This window comes from Varroa jacobsoni, unplaced genomic scaffold (assembly GCF_002532875.2).
Source record: "Varroa jacobsoni isolate VJ856 unplaced genomic scaffold, vjacob_1.0 scaffold_841, whole genome shotgun sequence".
NCBI lineage: Eukaryota > Metazoa > Arthropoda > Arachnida > Mesostigmata > Varroidae > Varroa > Varroa jacobsoni.
Window position 1 is genome coordinate 38,029 of NW_019213743.1, and position 22,776 is coordinate 60,804.

The 22,776-nt window shown below is 42.1% G+C and overlaps 1 protein-coding gene and 1 long non-coding RNA gene across 11 annotated transcripts in view; one reads left to right on the forward strand and one right to left on the reverse strand.

Moving 5' to 3' along the window:
- LOC111264268 (sperm-specific sodium:proton exchanger) overlaps positions 1–22,776 on the forward strand; it is a 122,139-nt gene that overhangs the window by 37,095 nt on the left and 62,268 nt on the right. The window contains exon 1 of one of the 10 annotated variants that reach the window (XM_022840000.2): positions 10,853–11,162. The exons of 8 other annotated variants lie outside the window; for them this stretch is intronic. Coding sequence is in view for 1 of the 2 variants with exons in the window: in XM_022839998.2 (XP_022695733.1) it covers positions 17,656–17,677 (22 nt within the window). In the remaining variant the exon portion in view is untranslated. Of the gene's footprint in view, positions 1–10,852; positions 11,163–16,540; positions 17,678–22,776 lie in introns of those variants that run through there. One more of the 10 variants, XM_022839998.2, reaches the window with a different exon arrangement.
- LOC111264271 (uncharacterized) lies at positions 16,511–19,579 on the reverse strand. The gene is made up of 2 exons (XR_002682786.2): positions 19,355–19,579; positions 16,511–16,577 (listed from the first exon to the last, which is right to left on the reverse strand). It is a non-coding gene; the product is annotated as an uncharacterized LOC111264271 (long non-coding RNA).

Genomic DNA, 22,776 nt, shown 5'->3' on the forward strand with positions numbered 1-22,776 from the left:
GTACGCTTAGACGAATCAACTCCAGCGATTACTATTCTATGTAAATCCCATAAAATGGAAAGATGTAAGCGACTGTTTAAGCTGGCCCCAGCCCCAGTGTTTCAATATGGTGTAGGACTGTAGCGCAAAGAGTGTAGCTCTTTTTTCGTTCTTTCCGAGCCCCGTTCAAGAAAAAACCAAACTTAACCAATAGAAACGTTATGCAAACATGATGGAACAGAATGGACAACAATCAGGCCGAAAGGCCAAACAGAGATAAGAGCGCGATCATGCAAACGATGTAGTAAAGGGGTTAGCGGAATAGCTGCGGGCGGGGCGGGGTAGATCTATAAACGGGAGAGTAACCACGATGATGTGATGCCTGACGAGAAAACGCAGAAGAGAAGCTTCACAGGTCTTATTCGTCCAACAGTTATCCTTCCGCTGACCGAAGGCGTCAAGCAGAGATACCGACCATCAGCCGGTTAGGCTGCGCAGTCCGTCAGTTACCACTGATGCCGCCACATCGCCTGCCAACCATGGGCTCAATAAAATAGTCCTCTTCGGGCGTTCCCCGATGCTGTCAGAAACTGGGGTGCGCATTGATACAGTCTCCATAATCGGCTCACTAAAAAGTCAAACCAAGTTATATTACTACTACGTACTATTACTGCTGTCGTACTACGGTTTGAACCTGTGTTTAATTATAGGTGTACGTATACCGTTATCGCACTTTTTAGCACCATGTCACTAGCCGCGCATGATCCAACGAGGACAATCGGCAGTTGTGCGATCGCATTGCATGAGTGGCACAATCAGTCAAACGTACGATTATTATTAAGTATAGGTACTGTATGTTTAAGCATGAGGGAGCTTTTCGTAACAGAAAGACCGGTGGAACTTTTAGACGAAAATGACCCCGAAGGAAGACCCCTAGATGAAATGATGTCGAGCGACTATATATCTCCATCGTTTGAAGGACAACGAACAAGAAACCGCACAAGAAGAAGCTTGCAGGTTAGGCTCAAGCTTATGTTGAAGACTCCTTCATAAAACCAGTGATAGCTGTCACGGCGATGGGGTAATGGTGGTGTCACCTCTGCTGGTTTTTTTGTGGCAGTCGAATATGGGCAGGGCCACTGTGCGCCACTGTGGGGACACAGCGGCCGGTGGAGATGTTGGTAGAAAAGTGGCTGGTTTTTGTCGATGTTAACCTCCCGACGGTAGAAATAGGCGGATATGATCCTTGGGATTTACATCAATCGATTGCGGCATGCGACTCCGCCTCGTAAAAAGACACAAGGTCTTCATCGTGGATAGGGAAAAGGGTGTCTCGGTATTACTGTTGCCTTTGTTACCTCTAGGTGAACGTTCACTCTGTGTCCATCCATTAAATGTACCCAAAGAATAGGATAAAGAAAAGGATAGAATTTGGGAAGTATTTAAGCTACGTGCCCTTGTCGAACAGAAGCAATACGTTAGACTAGGATAGCATTTGAAAAGAAGAAAGTGAAGTATCCTTAAAAAATGCTAACTTCTAAACAAACCATCCTGATACGGTCAATCAGTCAATGAAGGATGTGTATCATATAGCTATGTTTCTATATTACTGCTCGTGACAAAACCGTAAATGTGTTCATTATGTAGAAATAATTGATTGCCCTTAGTTCTTCACGAAAGCGCACTGTAGAAACTGCGAATACGAAACATTTTTTAATCAATTTAAATTTAAAAAAGAATTTTTATTTTGCTATTTCGGAATTGGTTATGGATTACACATAATCAAGTGTATCTTATCGGAACATCTTTTTTTTTTTTTTTTTTTTTTTATCACATGTAGCTGTTATACATGCGCCGTCAATGTGGTGTAGACATCTCTATGCGCTAGCGTGTTTTTAGTTGTTGGATAGTTATTAGATGCCCATGAGAAACTAATCGGTGTCAAAATATAGAATCAATGATATGTGGATAATTTTAGGACTCCGCTAGGATAAGTTATTAGGCAAGTGACTCGCTGACCCCGTGCGTCCCTCAGGTCTATCACGGCGAATTCACAGACCGACATGATCGCATTGTATGAGATGTTTTATAACTTCAGTTGTTTTTGCCTCTCTTATGCCTTTAGCGCATATGGTAGGATCGCAAATTTGTGAAGGCTCGTCGCATTGTGTATGGACTGCGTGCGTGTGTCCGTAGCGGGTACGATTTCAATGGCCCCCTTATTGGCTTCCCCATTAACCCTCGTCGTCCCCTTAAACGATTGGTGCTGCCGTCGTATCAATCACATTAGGGTTTCTGCTTTCATTTTCTATTTCTCATTATTAATGGCACAACAATAACATTGAACTTTCTATTTATAAAGTAGAAATAGATGTAAGTCGGGTCGTCGACGGTTTTTGTTGCCGCAAGCAATGACAACAACAAATAACACACAGAAGGTGACAAACTGCCTACGTTCTCATGATACGGTCAGTATGTTTGAGGTTTAAGGGCGACCAACAAAGACAACAGTAATGTTCGGGGAATAAAAATATTTATTTTCCCTCCTAAATTGCCCAAGGTCTCATATGTTAATTTTTGTATCTGTTTTTCTCCAAAAATAGGGACAATTCCATAGTATCAGCAAATACAGCTGTTGATATATGTTTCGTATATAGGAATACAGATGAAATCTTGGCTTTTTATTAAAAGCAAATACATCTATTACATGAATCTCTTGCAGCACTGAAGGCTGATGGACCCATTGCATTTTAAAGCATCGTTTAGACCTCTATACTACCGATATTAACAACAAATCATTTGTTGGCATACAATAGTAAAGCAGTGCTAAGGTATCTCTGAGTTTATATCGAAATATCTTTGAACGTATAAGCCCAAAAAAAAACATGAAAATTCACGTTGCCATAAACCTTAAAGAAAATAATCTTGTTCGTTACGAGTCGATCGAAAAATTCAGATGCATTTTCAGGCTCGATTATTACGTAGCACACTTTTTGGGTGACACTTGCATCTTGTGAATATTTTTCCAAAATCATCTTAAGGCCTCAAGCTTTCTCGGTATACGGAATGTCTCATACATGTTATGCTTGATTTATTCGAACGAACCAGTGTTCTCCTTAAAAATCCACTATTCGGCACCCTATGCGCCTTGTCAAGGCTCGCTTTTCGTCTTTTGACAGAACGCGTTTCGGGGAAGTGAAGCTCCGAGCGAAAGAATTAACCTTATCGTAAGGCCGCTCGTCTACTTCAACGAGGGCGTCGTCGCAATGCTTTTTTTTCTAGATGCTATCATCCAGCATCGATGGATAGTTAAGGATATCTGCATGCAATTTGCCCATTGTGGATAAGGCAAATCCTTAGCTTTATGCTTAAAGCGTGGATTGATTCATTCATTTACTGATACTGCTATGAATATCAAAAGAGCGTCCATTTGAGATCAGTGGATAGGAGGGGCGTTCGGTGTGAGGATGATCCCATTAAGGCTTTGCGAAGGGCAGATGCTCCCAAATATGCATATGATATTTGGACTTAGCTAACGCAAAGCGGCGTTGAACAGACGAAATGCTCTCAACGATCGGACCGTTACCGGATGGAGGACGCATTCAATAGCTCTTACACGGAGGGCCGGATAATAGCTGGAAGAAAACAACTGTAGGTATTAAAAATTGCTGATGAAAAAGAAATACTAATAACCACCTGTTGTCTTGACCCATCTCATAGAAGCCTGGTCATCCGGGACAGATTGTTGACACATTTCGTGGGCCAGAAAATGGTATTGGAAAAAAATAACCACAGCCAGTATTGATTGATTCATCAAAAAATTCGCGGCCCATCAAGAAGTCACAGTGATCACGTCCACTGCCTTTCAGTAATCGCTTTGCTTAATAATCCCTCACATGGTAGAATAGGTTATCATGTATTGTACTGTATCCCTGTGATATTTGCAAACGATTTTATCGAAGTCCTCCACTAGTGTTTCGGTTTTAATTTTAATAATATAACAATTTAGGATCCCTCTACTTGTATGGATGTGGGATCCTTGGGTATAAGTCGACCTTGGTAGAGGAGAACGTAAACATTAAACAACACTGTAGCATGTTGTTTTAGGTGCAAAAATCTTTGGCAATCTTTATAATTGATTCAGTATAGATAGTAGAACTGTAAGCCGTAGGCAGGTCTCCTCTGCTTTATCGTAAGCTAGCAGACATTATCGCAGTAAGATTCTTCTAAATACAACTTCTAATGGTTTCGAATACTCACACACTGCGTCCTAATTTAATGAAGGTGGTTTTGAAGTTTCGGTCAGTTGGTATTGTTTTATCTACATTTCGACCGTTCACAGAAGCCTGGTTTGGTCCTCTCTTTTTAATGTCTTCGGTTGGCCTTGTGAAAAGCTTCTGCTTACCGAATCACACCGAACCAAAACTGAATTATCTTGTTAGAGATTATTAAGGCTCTGGCGAGATCATATCCACACTGTCACAGAGTCTTAATGGTGCGTAAAATCATAGCTAGTAACTGAACGGGTTAGGGTCGTAAGACCTTCTAGCCATGGGTTTGATGACAATGATTCAACAGTTGCATCTCTGAACCAAACGACTTTTAATATGAACGCGCTGTTTGACGCGTGACTCATATGAAAATAGGTCATTATTTGGCGTTTTACCTAAAATGACAGGTTAATCCGACCGCCTGGCAGCCACCCTGCGAGGAGCAACACCCTACAGAACGACAAGTGGCTCGATTTTCAGAATTCACAGCCGCCAAGTGGCAAATTACCAGATCAACTGTTTTCTTACCAAGGCAGTAGCTAGATACCTGCGAAAACCTGGCCAACAGCAGCCGCTATAACACTGCAATAAAGAATGCTAATTGTGGAATACTTTTGTGTTGCAGGAACAGCTTCGTTTATTATCTGGATCTGGTGATTTGATGATCAGTACAATCAAATTTTTCTTTGATCTTTTCGTGCGGTCGATTTAGTTCACGCAACCACGTTAGAAAATCAGTCCCAACGTTTTCTTGGGTCGGTGCGGAGTTCTTGGTGGCAGTTGAGCGGCGTACGAATCACATTAGCCCCTTCTCTAGCTCTTTTGACTGCCCTTTATGCTTGCAGGCCTTTTGGGCTTCTGCTATTTGGATATTCCAGCAGTGCTTTAGTCATGCTGACTTCGGCCCGTCTAAGATGCACGGCCTCTAGGGTTCTAAAGTTCTTCCGCGCCTCCTGAAAGGCCGTTTTCTGTAGGAACTTTTTCTCCATATATATCTATCGCCGAGCTTTTTCTCGGTCACGAGTTTTCGCCACCCGAAAATCAGATTTTCCATCCCTTTGTCACGAACAGTTAGATTCACAGAAGACTGGAAGAGCACCCTATAGGGTTTACGAGTTCTCTGTCTGATGAACAAACAGCTTGTCAGAAGGCCCCTCAAATTCACCCAACGTATAGTTCGGCCTAATGTAGCCGGAGTATAAAAGAGTTATTTGAAAATTTACTTGCCTGCCATAGCCTGTCTTCGGTAGGCTCCATTTGTCCCCTTGACCGTTGTCTACTTCTATCCGATCCTAATTCAGATTGCTAGAACTGCCGTTCATATGCTTCTGTGTCCGCTTGAATTTATTACTGACCACCGATGAGATCTCACAGGCAATCTATTGATCAGGAACTGCAAGTTGGCGGTGATCACCGGATAGACCAGTTCAAGGACTTTAAGTATTCCACCCGAGTTTTGCTATCGGTGAGCACCAAACGGTTGTCCGAAAGGGACCGGGAAAAGTGTTGTTAGATATCTGTGGCAAAAACATTGTAGACTGTTAGTTTCGAATTATACGAAGTCGTTATTAAATGAATGTTGAATCAGCCGTGTCCCAAAATATTTGCTTAATGTTCTTAGTCTACTTACAAATCTACCTAAAGTTTACGTTGTAATACTACTACTTTGTCTCCGAGTTCGAACACAAAAAAGCACCATGTCAAGGGTAAGCTCGGACAAAGGCGAGCCCTTTACAAAAAACAAATATTTTTAGAATTTTCGCAAAATCTTTCATCAGCCATAAAATGTAGGGCACAATAAGTATGAAATAAATTCGTCCATATGCATTGCCGAGTGAGTAACGATGAAAAGCTATTTGTTCAGGTTTCCACTAGTATTTCCCGTCATGAGACCGCGTTCCTGTTCGTACTGCTGACTAGCGAAAACAATATGCGATAACGCATAGTAGAATCCATGACGTCCATATAACTTTCTTGCCTCCGGATTAGCCTGCGCCTACAGTCGTAAATGCAGCCGCCGCTGTCTTTCAAAGCCGTACTACTCAACCATAGAATCTCTGCTTCCCTACATCGACGCCATATTGACGCGTAACAACTACGCTATCCCCTTGTCCAACACTCCTCGACTGCTTTCAAAAACGCTCTCGCCTACAGAAGACTTCGGTCGAAGCACACGCGCCTCGTTCGTTATTACTCCGCGCGCCAGCTGACGTTATGGCGATCAGTAGCTGGATTTATCTTCAATGCTATTGCTACTGGATCGAAGACAACACAAGAGAACGGCTCGGAATAGAGCTAGGATAGTACGATAAGCAATTGCTTGTTATTATTTATGTTGTTACTGTGGCTGTAGGTATGATCATTATTGTGGAATAAAACGCGTAATGCGAAGCGTAAAGTTACGTACGATTTACTTGTCGCAATAAAGTGGCTGGCTGGAAAAACGGAGCGCTAGTTACTGGTTACCCAGCGGCTGATGCCATAGTTTGTAGCGGCCGTTACAGGGACGACGATGACAGTCAAAAAGGCTTCGGTCGAACATCGTATTTAACGCTGTACGTGTCCAGCTACAGTTGTCAATCTTCACGTTGCTGCTGCTGCTGCTGCTGTCTTTACCGCTAGACGGGCATAGGTACTTGCGTTGATGGACAGTTAGCTATAAGTGAATCGAAGGGTAACCACAATGCACAGGATTGTATAATAACAAACATCGCGGCTTATGAAGACACTTTGAAGTGGTACTAGCTGTGTACGCGTATATCGAAAGCACTCCGCTATCTGCTGCTGTTCTTGCGACTACCGTGATCAATGAATGAACAACGGACCCCGTTGCCGCTGCCGCGATCATTGTTATAGATGTCAAACGTCTGTCCGCCGGCTGTAGCCTTTGACCTTTGGCCGTCGCAGGGGGAAAATGGAAATCGTTGCAGAGTGGAAAAAGAAGTTGTTACAGCCACGACGAAATTGAACAACAGCTTGGTCAGTAACGGTTCTGCCTGTTGGTGCTAGCTTGAAGTAAGCAAACTGTGCCGGATGAAGTCAATACAAAAAATTAACCACAATTTCTTATAAATGCATGTAAAAATGATTAACAGCGTAAATATCGCTTAGTATTGAGATGTTTCATTGTTGAACGATCGTTTGCAATGAATGGAGTCGTCGGTGGCGCTCTAGGTACCCCGCTATATTAAGCAGTCATGCACGGAAAGCACAACTATTACTGGGATTAGCGTATACGTGCTTACCACTTATTTGGCGTTACGGTGGATCGAACTGTTACGTTTCAAGCAAACGATACAGGTATCGAACACGTATGTAAATTATGGATTTTATTCAATTATATCTGCCACGTAGTGGATGTGATTGGAGAGGCTTCAAGCAGAGAAGTAGACATAGCTACCAGTAAAGCAACTTGAATAGAAACCAGGAACGTATAGCCAGTAAGCAGATAGTTTTAGAGCTAATGGTGATTTTGTATTGGGGAATTCGTATCCATAAATGCACACGTTATCGGTGCGACACTGTAGGGTTGTCCTGTCGCATTTGTACACCCCACTTGGCCCCCGGACGTGGAGGGGGCGTTTTAAACTGACAATTGCTGGTTCGAGTCTTGTCTACCTTTCCTCGTACATAAACAAGCGAAGAAATCTTCTTTGTCTTCTGTATTTGAAGTCGCGTCGACTTTGCAATAGACACATCGTCAGAAAAGTTCCCGTCCCGAAAGTTCTAACTAATCATTATTGCAGAAATTTTTTGGTAATTAAGATAGAACCGATAATCTATGGAGTACTGATAAATATGTTAGAGTAGTAAATTAGACAATGAATCGCGTAACGATTGATGCGATGCGGTAATTATATGTTTTCCGGCTAACTGTTCTTAAATCGAGGTTATATAACCAAAGATAACGTTGCTTTCAGTTGATGTATATAAACGTGATTGTGGCTCCAGCGTTGTAGCATTCCCCGATAAAAAAGCATGTAGGAACGATGTAAGCGTGAGACTTTATGTGTTGACAGAGCTAGAAAAAAAGGAATCACGAAATACGATTGTTCACTGCTGTCCCTCGGACAGCCGCTAGTTGAAGTTGTCCTGATACGATATATTTTGCTTAAATTTTAACATCTCTTTCGTATCGAAGCAATGGATAATTGTTTCAGTCGATGATGTGTGATACTTTTTAGTGCCATAAACAGCAGTATGTGTCTATAAGATATGGTCGCTTCTGTTGGCTCCGTTTAGTTCAACGGTGATAGCGTCGTTTTGTTTGTCGCTAGCGGCGTTATTCGCTCAACCATACTCCAACTTAGTACCAATAGCTGAATGTGTGGTACGCGGCGGTGCCGAACAATTCAGCCCGAAGACACCGAAAATCTCCCCGTCGACAATATAGCCAGTGGTCTAAAAGGGCCGAAAACCGAGTGGACCAAATGGACACGATGAAAAAAACCATCCAGCAGATCAAATCAAGTAAATAAACTTCCGTTTGATCGGATCGACAATTAGAGACGATCCGAACCTGGGATTAGTCACTTACGATGGTAATAGTGTTGGAAAGCGAAACCGTGTGGGTAGCTTCTGCTTGCTTTTTTCTATTGGATTTTCTGGGAAAAGGCAGTTTTTTTTTTTTTTTTTTATAGTGGTCGAATTGTTTTCAGTTTGACTTGACATTATTTTAGGATCGTTATTCGTCTAATTTCGAACAGTGAGCGTGTGTACTTGAATCATAACCGGATTGTTAAGAAGAGTGCGGGGGCACTGCAGTCCTTGAGGACTGAATGAAAACCTATCGAACGTACAAGCGAATGTTTAACATGCGACTACTATGGTCAGTTAGTTGATGATAGCTCTATCGAGTAGCTAGCCATGGAAGCTGTAACTCTGACGACCCAGATCTGAAATTAGCCAGTCATTTTCTAAAATTAATCCTGCTCCTGCTGCTGTTGCTGCTGCTGCTGCTGCTGCAGGACCGGAAACCTTATGCGGGACAGACAAGCGCTCTACTCACACTGCCATAGACTAATCCGTGTAGATCTTTACGTATTTGAATTTTACCATATACAGTTGCTTTGTTGACGGCTAAATAGATAGCTTGGAACCGCCACCATCATCATCGTCGAATAAGAGCTAAACAGGGTCGTAAATGGATGCCCCACTGAGGCATATCAATAAGCCACTCCTCATCGCTTCTACTGGAAATAATAGCGAGACAAAGTTAGCGCAGTGTACAAACTGAACGGACTCGACACTTTCTACTAATTCGAGTATCTGTATAGTATCTTTTTGACATTGCACTTACCTGTTATATGCGTAAACCTAATTGATATTAGAGCAACAACTATGAACATGTACAGGTTACAATTAAAATGACAATTGCACACGTCCCTAGTGTAAATGCACACCTGCATGTTATATTTTTGTCTATATATATATATATATATATATATTTCTATCGATTTAATTGGATGCAGTCTAAAAAAATATTGAAAAGCATCAACTGATGATGATGTAGCTGTCGCTGGTCAAGAAAGTCGCTATGCAAAGTTACCTGTGTGTAAAAATCGCCATCGAGTAATACACTGGTCAAGCAGATCGACGTTGGTCTCCTCCTTTTAGAAGTCGTTGAACTTTTGCGTCGTTAGATCGTTCACGGTACCTAGTCCGCGACTGAAACAAGCGAGCCAAAGGATCACGAATTTAACTGAAAGCTCAGACACTTATGTCAAATAAGAACAGGTAGAAATGGACACGAAATATGGACAGCGTGCCTCGTGTCGGGAAATTCTTCACCATAGAGAAACATGACAGACAAAGTTCATCTCTAAGCGGAACGAAATGCTAGGCTCAGGTACTAAATAGAAGGATTTAGCATTGCTGTATATGTATTACAGATGTTGAAGATCTGTAGTGATTCGAGGGTATTCAAACGCAGTACTTGAAATCCATACAAATAACTGCCAGAGGTAAAATCTAACAATAATTATTGTTCAATATTTGTTGCAAGTAGCAACAAGTCTGCATCATATATAGGCGTCCGTCGTCTCTTCTGAACGTGATTGCGTCCACGTCTGTTTTCACTAACTGGCTCTTCTTTATCAAATTCGCGCACTGTAAACATAACCCATCTATCAGCAAGATCGACATAGACATTTTCCTACCAACGAGACAAAATACAATAACGACACCATATTTTAACTATACTTTATTACTAGTACGCTTAGCGCGGCTGTAACATCTACTGCGTAGTTTGGAGGATGGGGCCTGTGTAAAGCGTTCGCGCAGTCGTATCGCACGGCCGCTCGCTACTGGTAGACACTCGCGCCAACGGTGACGCGGTGTTTGCGTCGTACAATAGGTACATGTTGATAACATGACGAATCGTGCTGCCGGCATGAGCGCGAATTCGGCGATAATAAATGTGATGTTGGAGCAAACTGTGTTGAGAGCCGCCGCTGCTGCTGCTGCTGCTGCTGCTACTGCTGCTACTGTTGCTGCTGCTGCTGCTACCGTTGCTGCTGCTGCTGCTACCGTTGCTGCTGCTGCTGCTGCTGCTACCGTTGCTGCTGCTGCTGCTGCTGCTACTGTTGCTGCTGCTGCTGCTGCTACTGTTGCTGCTACCGTTGCTGCTGCTGCTGCTGCTGCTGTTGTTGATGTTGACGCTGTTGCTTCGCCGACAAGAAGAGATCACCTCGCCCGTCAAAGTACAAGGGAAGCTTTTATCGCTCTGTGATCCGACGCGCAAAATCGACGGATGAAGGCCGGACTGATAAGCAGGCAGAGTGTGAAAATAAAACAATATCGATGGAGACGACGGTGAGGAGCTTTCAACTGCTACAGAAGCTGGCTAACAAGGGCAACATCAACAAAGTCTAAGCGACAGAATTTCACTTGGATTCTCTAATTGACACGATCGTAAGTTTATCTAGTGTTTTTAGAAAAGATTGATTGTGAGGTATAAGAGGACTGAGGGTTTCATGTTGCTTGATGATCCTATTTCAAAAGAAAGTAGCGCGAAGCTCCTTAATGAAGTGAAGTTAATAAAGTGTCTTAAACAAATGGAAGATGGACTGCGTGCAGACGAAATAAGTATCAATGTCACTATGAAGTTCGACACAATTATGCCATATATATATATATATATATATATATATATAGTCACTACTATTATAACTGAATCGTTGAATAGCGGGCCGTACCGTATCACTGCCCTTACGAGCTTTGTGCCAAAATGGCGAGATGAATGGGAGAAATAAGATCTGGTCAAATGATGAAAATACAATAAACATCCACTGGTAAACACGGTCACTTTTCGGCTAGCTATTTTTTGTGGGCTAGCAATTTTAGGCTAATTTTTGTGGCACTATATATGCTTAAGTTGAACTTCATCTTAAACTATAAACAGGCTCATAGTCTACGTACATAATAAAGGCGTTTACTCTGTCGAAGCGTTTATACGCTCGATTTCGAATTATGAAATATCGGCGTATTTACTTGCCTTTGGCATTCGTCATCAACACTTTTTAAGGCAAAGTATTTCCGGCTTTTATATTTATTTTAGACTTTATTTTATTTTTGCGCCCCTCGCGCAAGACCCGATACGACACAGATTTAGAATGGCTATCTCCTAGCTATTGTACCTGTAGCGGCAATGGTAAGAGGTATGCGCAACGAGAGCACTTTTTCTCGCATGCTCTGGTCCTCGGCCCAGAAATTTACCCATGCAAATACTATCGGTGTAGGGAGCTAGTCCCCAAAGATAGGTGATCGACTGAAAAGTTCACCATTGCTAATAGTGGAAAGAGCTGGTTGTATGATGTATGTTACCGAAATCACGTTCGCATCGGGTTCCATCTCTCTCACCTCTTATAGTTATTTATTTTTAATTAATTTAATAATTAGTAGGCGGATCCATCAAATGCGCGAGAAGACCATACGAGAAGATCGCTGAGAATCACGGTGACGCTAGCGCAGGCCTAATACCGTTAGAAGACAGGCGCCAGCGTTCGCATTGAGAGACGCCACTCTACGACCTTCTATGTTATAGTTTCCTTTCGCCCCGATCGCAGATAGCCGTTAAAAGCTGACTATCTTTATCACTGAATTAACGAACCCTTCGGTGACTTTGTTTCCCCTTAGCAGACACTGATTTTTCCTATCGACGCAGAGAACATAAGCGGGTAAACTATAGAGAAACGGTTCGAGATAAATTAAAATTCACTTTTGATGCTGACATGCTGTCAAATTCGCGGAAAATCCAGCCGTAGCAACAAATGGACTTTTCCGGTGCGTCGTTCTTCCGATGACGGTATCGAGTCTCCGATCGCGAGAATGGCCAAGCATGTGACTGAATTCTAAAGCCATTGTTGAGCTAGACGAATGATGTCATTTTCGTTGACGACTTCGTGAAGTTTCGTGATCTGTTCTTCACCTTAGCAGCTTCCTGGCAGCATGCACATAACGGAGTCAGGCCCTCCCGGGCTGGATCCCTTACCATTCTGATAGAGGTGTCAGTTAGTAAAAGTGTCAAAAAAAAAACTGCCAGCATAACGCCAATAACTGTTACTACCAATAATACTATGAAAAGACGCTGCCGCGTGTCACCAGGACATACGCGGCTATTTTCAGTGCTTCCTTTTTTCATTGTCTGTTCCTAACTTTCTCGACTACATCATACCGTCAAGTGGATGGTGACACGAGCTAAAGACATCGTCAGTTTGCGATGACAGCGTTCACACTGTCGCCGAATACATATATTAGCGTCTATGTATTTATCGGCCATCCAATCCGAATTGTCGAGGAAGTGATCTGTCACACCAAAAACCTCTTAACATATTGTTAGAATGCCAAGTATACGACCTGTTGGATACTGCATGCACATAAATATTAATGAGAAATAGGAGAAAAACTAAAACTATACAGACATAAGTTGTTTACTATATGCCTAAATTCCTTTAATGATATAATTGATACTACTGTTAGAACAGGAATTTAAGGACGAAGTACTTGGCAGTGGATACGCCATTTTTGAAGGATTCCGTGGGCATATCATGATCATTGCTGATATTATAAAGCCGTTCCCACGTCTCCTAATCGTTGTACATATTATTTACAGATCGACGCCATATGAGTCAGAGTCGAGCCAACAATAATATGAAATAGATAGAAAAATATTTGAGAATAAGAGACAAAGTGAAAATACTATTACTTTTTTTTTTTACATAATTTTATAATTAACTCATTCACGGCGAGTATTGCCAACTGGCTATTGTCCGGGTGTGTTTAACCCACGTCTTTTGATAACGTTGAACTTTCTTGTAGCAAGTTAGTTTGATGTACTTGTATATACGTATGAAATTGCTTCAATATAGGGCCAACTATATCGTGTCACCTTGAACGAGGTACGCTATTTAAATTTTCCCTCTCATGGCTTTCTTGAAAAACTCTAGATAATAAAGTCGCGGACAGATCCAGCTTAAATTTCAGACTGTCTCAAGCAGATGTGCACCCCTCCTATTTCCTAAAATATAGCTGCTGAACGAGGTCTGACCTTGAATGCAATTCAACGTAATTCTTCTCAAGAACTCTGATCGCCATCAACAACCGTTCGATATTCATATATGTCAGAAACCGAAAGGGTTCGGATAGACCAAAACGCCAAGAAGAACACAAACGTAAATAACAAACAGAAAATGATCAATTTTAGAAATGAATTGTGTTATTATGCCCCACAATAGGCTACAGATGTTTGTAGTGACACTAACGCTGTAAAGTAACAGCATTGAGCCAGGAACCGAGTAAAGGTTCACAGTGATGGCGATTCCCTCTTGAGAACACGCCTTAGAAACTGCAGGGGAGTTGATACCCCATCCACAGTCCAACTACTTCAAACAATACGAAAGGGGTCGATCTGTGTTTGCTTATCACAGAAAAAAAAATCAGTCAGAAACTTTATAAACAGGGTGACGAAATCGAGTTCATACAAACGAAAGGCGGACTGTTTATCGTAGCGGGTCGACCCGGTACCAACACAGAGCTGATCATTTGGAGAACGAAATTCACTATCATTCGAAAGCCGAGTAAAGATCAGCTATTATCCAATATGTTCAGACTATAAACTTCCTTAGTACCTGAAATTGACGCCTCGCGTTATTATTTCTGAAAAATCCAAGCTGGATTTCCCGGGAGAAAACTGGAAGATATTCAGTGGAATTCGAATTGAAAGACGTCAAAAAGAATCATTAAGATGGCTCACATGGATCTTTTCTATAGAAACGAACGGCCGTTTAGGGTGTCGCAACATCAATTGCCAATCAAGTCGTCTAGGTAAGCTCCGACGATTAGTTTCTTTGAGCCCTTTTCCTCTATTTGTACTTATTGGCCGTTTGGAGCTTCTATATTCTTGGCTGCCAAAACTTTCTGCAGTCAGCATATTTACCATGTAACCTACTTTAGCAAAAGACTGCTTGTAAATTAAGGAAGATATATTTTGAAGATGAACCAATGAAGATGGGATCATGCCAAGCAATAATTGGACTAAACAACTATGGTCGTCAGGAGCGATGTTTAGGTACGCACAAAAAAGTACTGGAGTACCTATTTTCATTTAGATGCAGTTCTAGGAACAACTCATAGACAATTTGGATCCAGATATGTCACGTGTTGCGTTGAAATTATACCTTGCGACATTTAGTCCATAGTATGCTCTTGTTCAGGATAGATTTCTCATAGTGCAACAGTGAAGTTACGTAACTTATTCGTTGTCCAGGTTAACTTCATGTTCTTCACGCCGTCGCAGAAAAATAACGCAGAACACCTATCTGCGCTCATCAGTGAATACGATATTCGTGTTGTTTTTACGTGAAAAAAACACGACTAGCTAAATATAGGCGAATATGTCATTGTAGATCGTTTCCTACACGGGTCACTGCATAAGCTCTGAATTCCATGATTCCATCGTGTATTTACTTATACGTAAGTGGGAAAAAAAGAACTTAAAAGATCAGCTTATCGAACCTAACCTATGAAGTTGAGCCATCAAATATTCTGCGTGATGAATTAACATCCGCCTTTCTATTTGAGAGGAGCGATATGGAACGCGAGCACACTTCCATGCCTGTCACTATAACTAACTATACGTTGCTGAAATATATATGTAGAGAGCATTATATACTAACTAAGCACACTTAGCCCCCTAGTGATTAAGTCGAGTACTAACTCAAACAAGCAAGTATACCTGTGTTTATATACGCCGGTTCGGCATCTACGACTAGATAACAATCACACTTACGCCTGAAGTCTCATCGACAGAAAAAAGGAAATGCGGATACAGATTATTGTCTGGGGCTCTTACGGATGAATTCGATAATCAAATCAGAGCGACATTGCAGACCCCACTGCACAGATCCATAATCGATAACCGCCTCTGATCATTATATAACTGGCTTGTTAAATGAAAAGATAACCGTAACAATAGCGCAAGCAGGCCTAACGACAGTTGATCAGAAAACGAACGCTGAAAACGATAATGGAAACGATATGAAACGATAACTGACTGCTACGGCGTTTGCGAGAGCTGCACGAATAGTCCACCAGTAGTTGCTGAGCTTTCTATGCTGATTTAGTTCACGCCACATTGAAGCCACTACTACCTTTCAAGTGCAAATATCTGGAAGACAACGAAATGGCAAAGGGTAAAGGTAGTGGGGCACTGCGATCACTTCCAATCGGGACAGGCGCTGGAAACGATCGAACTGTCGATTTCAGAAAATGGCTCATGAGCTAATCAACTATTGGGTTAATACCGGTGGGATATACACAACGACTACCCCATTCACTGGGGGCAATAGCATCACTTCGGTTATTCTTCAACTCGAGATGGTTAGAAGGATAATAGCTTAGGTTCTAAGTTTTTAGTGAAAGTCGCCAGCATGCGACAGCTTAAAGCAAAGTTGTTATCGCTGGATAATGTATGGGGCAATAACAGACGGTGTGGCAGCAGTGGGCAACAGCGAATCGCTAAATATCAGAATAAGCTGGTATTGTAAGAAGATTTTGGGCCATTCATCATAAACAGATGACGTGACGCGATAAATGAAATCGCTCTTACCTGGACACAGCATCCGCTTCCCTGTACAATGGCGATAGCTAATGTACGGTTCGAAGGTAACAGATTATCTAGTTATTAAGCATTATTTAGATTTAAGCTTAGAGTTAGCAGTCGACCCAGCTTTTCCTAATTAGGTTAAGGAGAACCCAGACACTTTAAAAAAGCACATAGGCGTGTTTTATTGTTCCTCTGAACCCTACCACGTACTACGCCTCGTTTTCCTAGAAGTGATAGGCACGTACAAATGTATTCTTGTTAGGACACGTTTATGCTGAATTATGGTGTTCAGTTTTTTTTTGTGATTTAGTATGTTCTCATATATCCAGTTATATACTTCTAATATATACATATATACGTAAGCATGAATACATAAGGCCCGATCTGCTAGTAAAAGAGAAGCTCTCTGTTATCTGGGCATGCGAAGCGACAGCGCATTCTAAAGAAACTAACATACGAATTTCTGCTATAGCAATGGGGATGTCGAAGCTTCCCTTTATCGATATGACATTTCTACTAGATCATTGTATATTCATCATCGGACAACGTGAAGATCCCTTTACGGCAAGTTCGACTGCGCTTTGCTGCTATTTCTACCGCTTGAGAAGATTACAATTCCAATTACGTCGTCTCTGCTACTTCGTTGTCTATTGTATGGCTTGCCAAGCGGTCGGGAAACGTGTCGGCAACCATAGCACAGCGGAGGAGTGCCAGTATGGCAGAATGACTCGTTCCGATGGGCCATGACTTTCTGGCCGGACCGATGGATGGCTTCTCTCCCAGCGACGTCGCCCGTATAGATTCGTTAGAGTATTGCTGACGCAGGTTACGCCGTAGTACCATCTCGTGCGATAGAAATGTGCAGGTATATCACACAGGGATACACAGACCGGATTAGGCTGAATTCTATAGATGCTACGTTGCGCGACCGAAAGCGATACAATTTAAATCGTTGTTTTAGACGCTGTCGCGTTAGTCTCTCGAACACTTCGTGTGATGCGCGAACCGTTACTCCATTATTAGTGAATACAGTCGAAGCTTCCGATAGCAAATAGGCTCATGGCACCGTCAGCGAACAGACGCCCATTGCACACAGGTGCCCACTGCACACGTGCACACTAAAATCTTCAGACACGCGAGGAGTTAATGAAGATCGAATTCATTCAGATGTTTAGCTATGGACGTATGACGTCTAGCGATTAATAGATGATCAGTACGGTATAACGTGGCGTTTGTGTCAGTGACTATCCGTTCAGCTTTGGTTTACTTTGACAGTGATGACCACCCAAATGGTATAGGCTTATGAGAGCGGTTATAACGCAAGGTAAATAAACGATCGATATTTCAGTACAGATATTTATGCCTGTATACGTACGACTAGCGGGGCTGATATTGGATACGATTTAAACGATTTCGATTCCATCAGTTAGACAAGTATATTGCGGTCTATATAATGTCTATTATATAATAACGCTATAATTATACTCAGTCGCGTTCCGTTAACCCTAGCTTCTCTTTAGGTTAGTAAGTCACTACCCATATAGGCGCATTCTCGATATCTTCAGATACAGTACTGTAACATTTGCACTGCACGCTAGGGTCTTCTTGTTTTAGCTCCCCTCACACTTAATCTAGCAAGTTTGGCAAAAGAAAACCTAATTCGTACCCCATCGGTTTAGCCAGCGTCAACCATCAATATCTATAATCGTTTTTTAGAGGCTGCCGCTTGCGTCAGACCGCTCATAGCATACATAAAATATAAGGCGTAATAAATTGACAGATATATTCTAGCGTCAATTCCATCAACAATCCCGGATCGAACTCTGTAGAATTCGCCGTTAGTACTGTAATATCTCTTGTAGCACAAGTAACCCAAATAATTTATGGAGGAAGGCCAGTGTTACAAGAACAAATACCTGTGGTCAGCAAGTATACCCCTGGGAAACCTCCACCGACATAGACTAGTAAGCGGCAACCGTCTGCAGTAATAGATTTCCACTGCAAATGAAACTCATTGGTAGCCGTCCGCGGGGTGCTGTAACCACTATACACCGATGACCAGATATCTTCAAAGCCCTCTCACCCAGACGTATATGAAGCAACCTCGCCATCGAGGTGTTACTACGGTGGTCGCCTATACCTCAAGATCTTTATCCGGTGTTTATTTACACGTTCGTCGCCGACATGTGACCAGCGAAAATCGCTACTTCTACAAGACACAGGCCATCACATATCCACGTCTACCGGGTAGATCGATCGAAGCGGGCGGGGCTCGACTGTGGTTCGCAACCAATACGCAATGTTTACGCGAGCACCGGAGGAAAAGCTTCTTCTCCGCCTTGGTATCTACCTAACACGCAAGTAGACACACAGACATAGACCGAAAACGTCCTAGAACCGACGTGTACTGTCCCGCTAACGTAGAAGTCGACAGCGTTTCCGATAGCGTTTCAGACGTTCGTCATAGCTGCTAATCGCTATTAGACGTTAATTGCGGAACGAAGCAAGCCTACACAGTTGTTCGACTGGAAGACAATTAGGCGATCCAGCGGCCATCAATGCCGTAGACGCCACTATTAGTTCCACCCCAAAAGTGGACTGGCAGCCTCGTTTATTAGAGCTGTCGCAGCTCTATTTGCTAGATATTCCGTTTAAAAAGCCAGCCAAACGAGCCAATGCCCGTTCGACCATCCGTCGCTTAGCTCGGCCTTATCTTCCAGCAGAGCAGTGATTTTCCACTTAAGAAGATCCGTTATTATAGCGCTTGTGACACGTATCCACACCACCCTAACCACCACGCAAAGCATTCAACACTAACTTAAAATATCTTCGTCTCGGTCGCTTCTTTTCCCTGTCATTCAAAAAGATTTTGTCTTAATTACTTTCTTATGACAAAGTCGTGTCGTTTGATTCTTACGCCGATTTTTAGTGTTGCTGTTGGGTGTTTTCTGCCAAGGTTAAATAGAATTTAGAATAGTTAACTGCACTTTTAACTGCTCACCTGATTCCTCAGCTGATTCGTAATCGGTCGGATCCTATATATGTGACCAAGTAGAAGCGATTGGCGGGAAATGTTAGGGGGTAGCTGTTCTTGTTGCTGCTGGCGCCCCTGCTGCTACACAATTTCACTGTATAACATTCGCGTTTCTGGAAGCCATTTTATGGCAGGGGATGGACGACAACGTGTGTCTGCGTTGGGTCATGTGGATTCGTAGAGCAATACGACGACAATGCCGATTACCGTGCGCCTATAGCAAATATAGGCGCACGGAAACAGACGGAGGCCATGCGCAGGTCTCTCTTTTTTCCTCACTTTTGATGATTTGTTTCCTCTAGATGAAACGAATCAAACGTGTGCAAATTTATTTTTCCTTCAAGAGTTCGACGAACGGATTTCTTTCGTTAGTTTGTTGTCCGCCATGGCCTGTGACCGTCGTTCGTCGCTAATACTTAAGAAGATTTAATTTCAGTGAAGAAAATGCGCGAGCTTACGCATGAATCAAACACTGACAATAACAGTCGCCGGATGACAGCATAGTAAAGCCATTCGACAAGTAATAAATGTACAGTTTTGTTTTTTGCTCACGACAAAAGGGGTAAACCTGGTTGGCAAATGCTGAGTGAAACGTTTAACAAGACAGGAAGAAAAGAAGCTCAATCAGATAGGAGCCAGTACTATTATCGTAAGCAACTATCGTGCTATTAAAATTGCTCGTATTTTTACAATAACAGTTAAACCAATTTCAGACCGATAATTATTTCCCAGCCGGAGAACAGCTTTGAAGATGAGCAAATGGAGGGAAAATACGATATATAGCTGAGTTTACTCAACCCGTATTTAGTTCACTGGCTACTATAATGCATCTTACCATAGAAAATAATGATTTGTAAAAATGACGATACAAGTGAGTATACTGATTCGGGAGCGAGCTAGAAAATTCTGGGAGGAGAAATGTCTGTTTAGCCAAATGGGCCACCCATTCACATGGGACCAGCAATAGTGAAAAGGCTTTCCTTATGAAAGAAAAAGATCACATAGATCAGCATGTAGTTAAGAGGCCAGCTCATAGCATAGATTAGAGTTCTACTCGGAATAGAGACAGTAGTTAATACACGCCTCTTTAGCCGCTGACGAAGACTAGCCGGTCTAAAGCCAAGCAATCTTCATATTCTCGTCCAATTTCTATTTTTTTCTGTCGAATTCATGTGACTTGTAAGACTTTTGAGCTAAAAAAGTTATCTCGGAGTCTAAGACCGAAAACTAAATACGGTGCGGCAATTATTGTGTAGATTTCACAGAGGATGCCCTTGAAGGTGGCGCTGAAGTCCCTATAGAGAAGCACCGAAATCCATTAGAAGATGATAGCTTTCGAAAATCGTCAATAAAACTCTACTTAGGATTCAAACGAATGAATTAAGCGTATATTAAATTTAGAGAAATCATGCCATAAGCGATAATGGAAGACGAGGTTTAACATTTACACACTCCACCCCTCCAAAAGCAATGGCAGGGTACGTGAGCAGGTACTGATCATAGTAGTTCTACACTGTTTGGCTAAAAAATAATACAACCTTGGCTTCATGCTCGATCATTGAAATCAATTCTGTAAAGAGCTAGACCGGCATCAGGACAGAACACTAATAGCAACAACAACCATCATTGTTAAATATACACAGTTTGTTATCTGAAAAAGAGTACGTTTAAAAAAGCTAGCCGTTTGTCAACGTGAGACACGATCGGATAGCGATTCATTGCTGCAGCAAGTAAAAATTGAAAAGCTTAAAAATGTAAATATTCATGATTGATTTATTAATTATAGTTGCTTATAGATTAATAAATATCGTTTCTAAGGAAACGGTCCCTGCTTGATCTGCAAAAGGCTATGGCGCGTTCGTTTATAGAATACCCAGCATTGAGCAGACGACGCGTTTTAAGCGTTTCAGCGTCATCAAATGATCTGAGTCAATTTCTGTGTCGTTTGACGGCTAACAGCTTTCCGTGATTCTGCTTGGTGACTAATTACTTCCTACGGATAGCTAAAAGGATTTTCCTAATTTGGTTTAATCGCTACGATGACTCTGAGACAAGTCAAAGGACGTCCTTTATTTAGTCTCCATTTAGTTTATGTAAATCCATATGTTTGTCCCGGTCAATTGGGATAGACGATATTTACGTTGTTCTGTTACAGGACACTTGTATTGAGTGGTATATTTTGTCAATGCACGAATAGCTCTGTTGTATATGGTCGTTCTAGTTTTTTCCCGTTAATTTTGCTCAATAAAAAAACAATTATATGTGTCCACACGTTGCGCTTCTGAGAATCAAACGGCTCTTGCCTAATGTTTAGCAGAATTTCAATTCTTTCTACGTGAAGCATATGTCGATGATGTCTGTTATTAACTTCTTTGTTTATGACATGGTGGCTGCTAATATCATGAAAACGTATTTAAGTCGTGTAAAGGGCTTTCGTCATTTGATAGACGTGATCGAAATACTGTAATAAGCACAGGCGTAGATTGATGCAATTGGAAGTATAGTACGTATACTAGACGACCTGTTCTTGGAAAAGTTGCATTAGGGAAGCCGCTACTGCCGGCAGATGTCGACGGATAAAGGAAATTATGTTGAGCGATCTCGTATGGCCCCCGAGATCGGCTAATCGTTCTTAGGCATGCAGCCATTTGTTGCAGCAGCGATAGAAGTAACAAACACTTCAGGCTCCTACCCCCTTACGTCCCGCGTGCGATTTCCTTTACCACTAGGAACCTGCCATCCTATGCAAACCCAATCGTTGAAAGGTTTTAGCACTCACCCCCCTTTCTCTATCAGCTTCAATTTCGTTCTTCTAGTTGTTCTTATCAGGGGACCATCTTTCCGGACCGATCAAACGATTAAACACGTCTGATCGGCTGCCTGTGTAAAGCCATGCTCATTGCCGTAACTGTCCCCGTTGCTGCTTGCGACTAGTGATGATCGAGGAGGATTACATTGATTTTCTGTGATGATAGCAATGACGAAAGAAAAAGCACTGAATGACTGAGCCAGTCAGCAGACATACGGTGATCAAACATTTAAAATCTAAACGAGCGTCGGCCAGCCAGGCCGATATTAGGCAGGTAGCAAGTCAGATATAGTCTACGAAAAGGGCCGACAGAGCGATACACATCGTCTACCTACAAAGACATATAGAATATTAGTTGGCCATAAGTGCGGATCGATTCTAGACAGGAATGCCCGATGAACAAATCAAAAGCGGCAAAGAACGTACCGCAAAACACTGAAGAGGAGCGTTCAGAAGATCAGAACCGAAAAGTGTCTACGTTGACGAAGAAAACAATAGAAAACAGAAACGGGTGTGTGCTCTGTTGAAGTCGTTGAATTTTGGGACACACAGAAATTATGCCGATCCTTAAGGAAGTAGC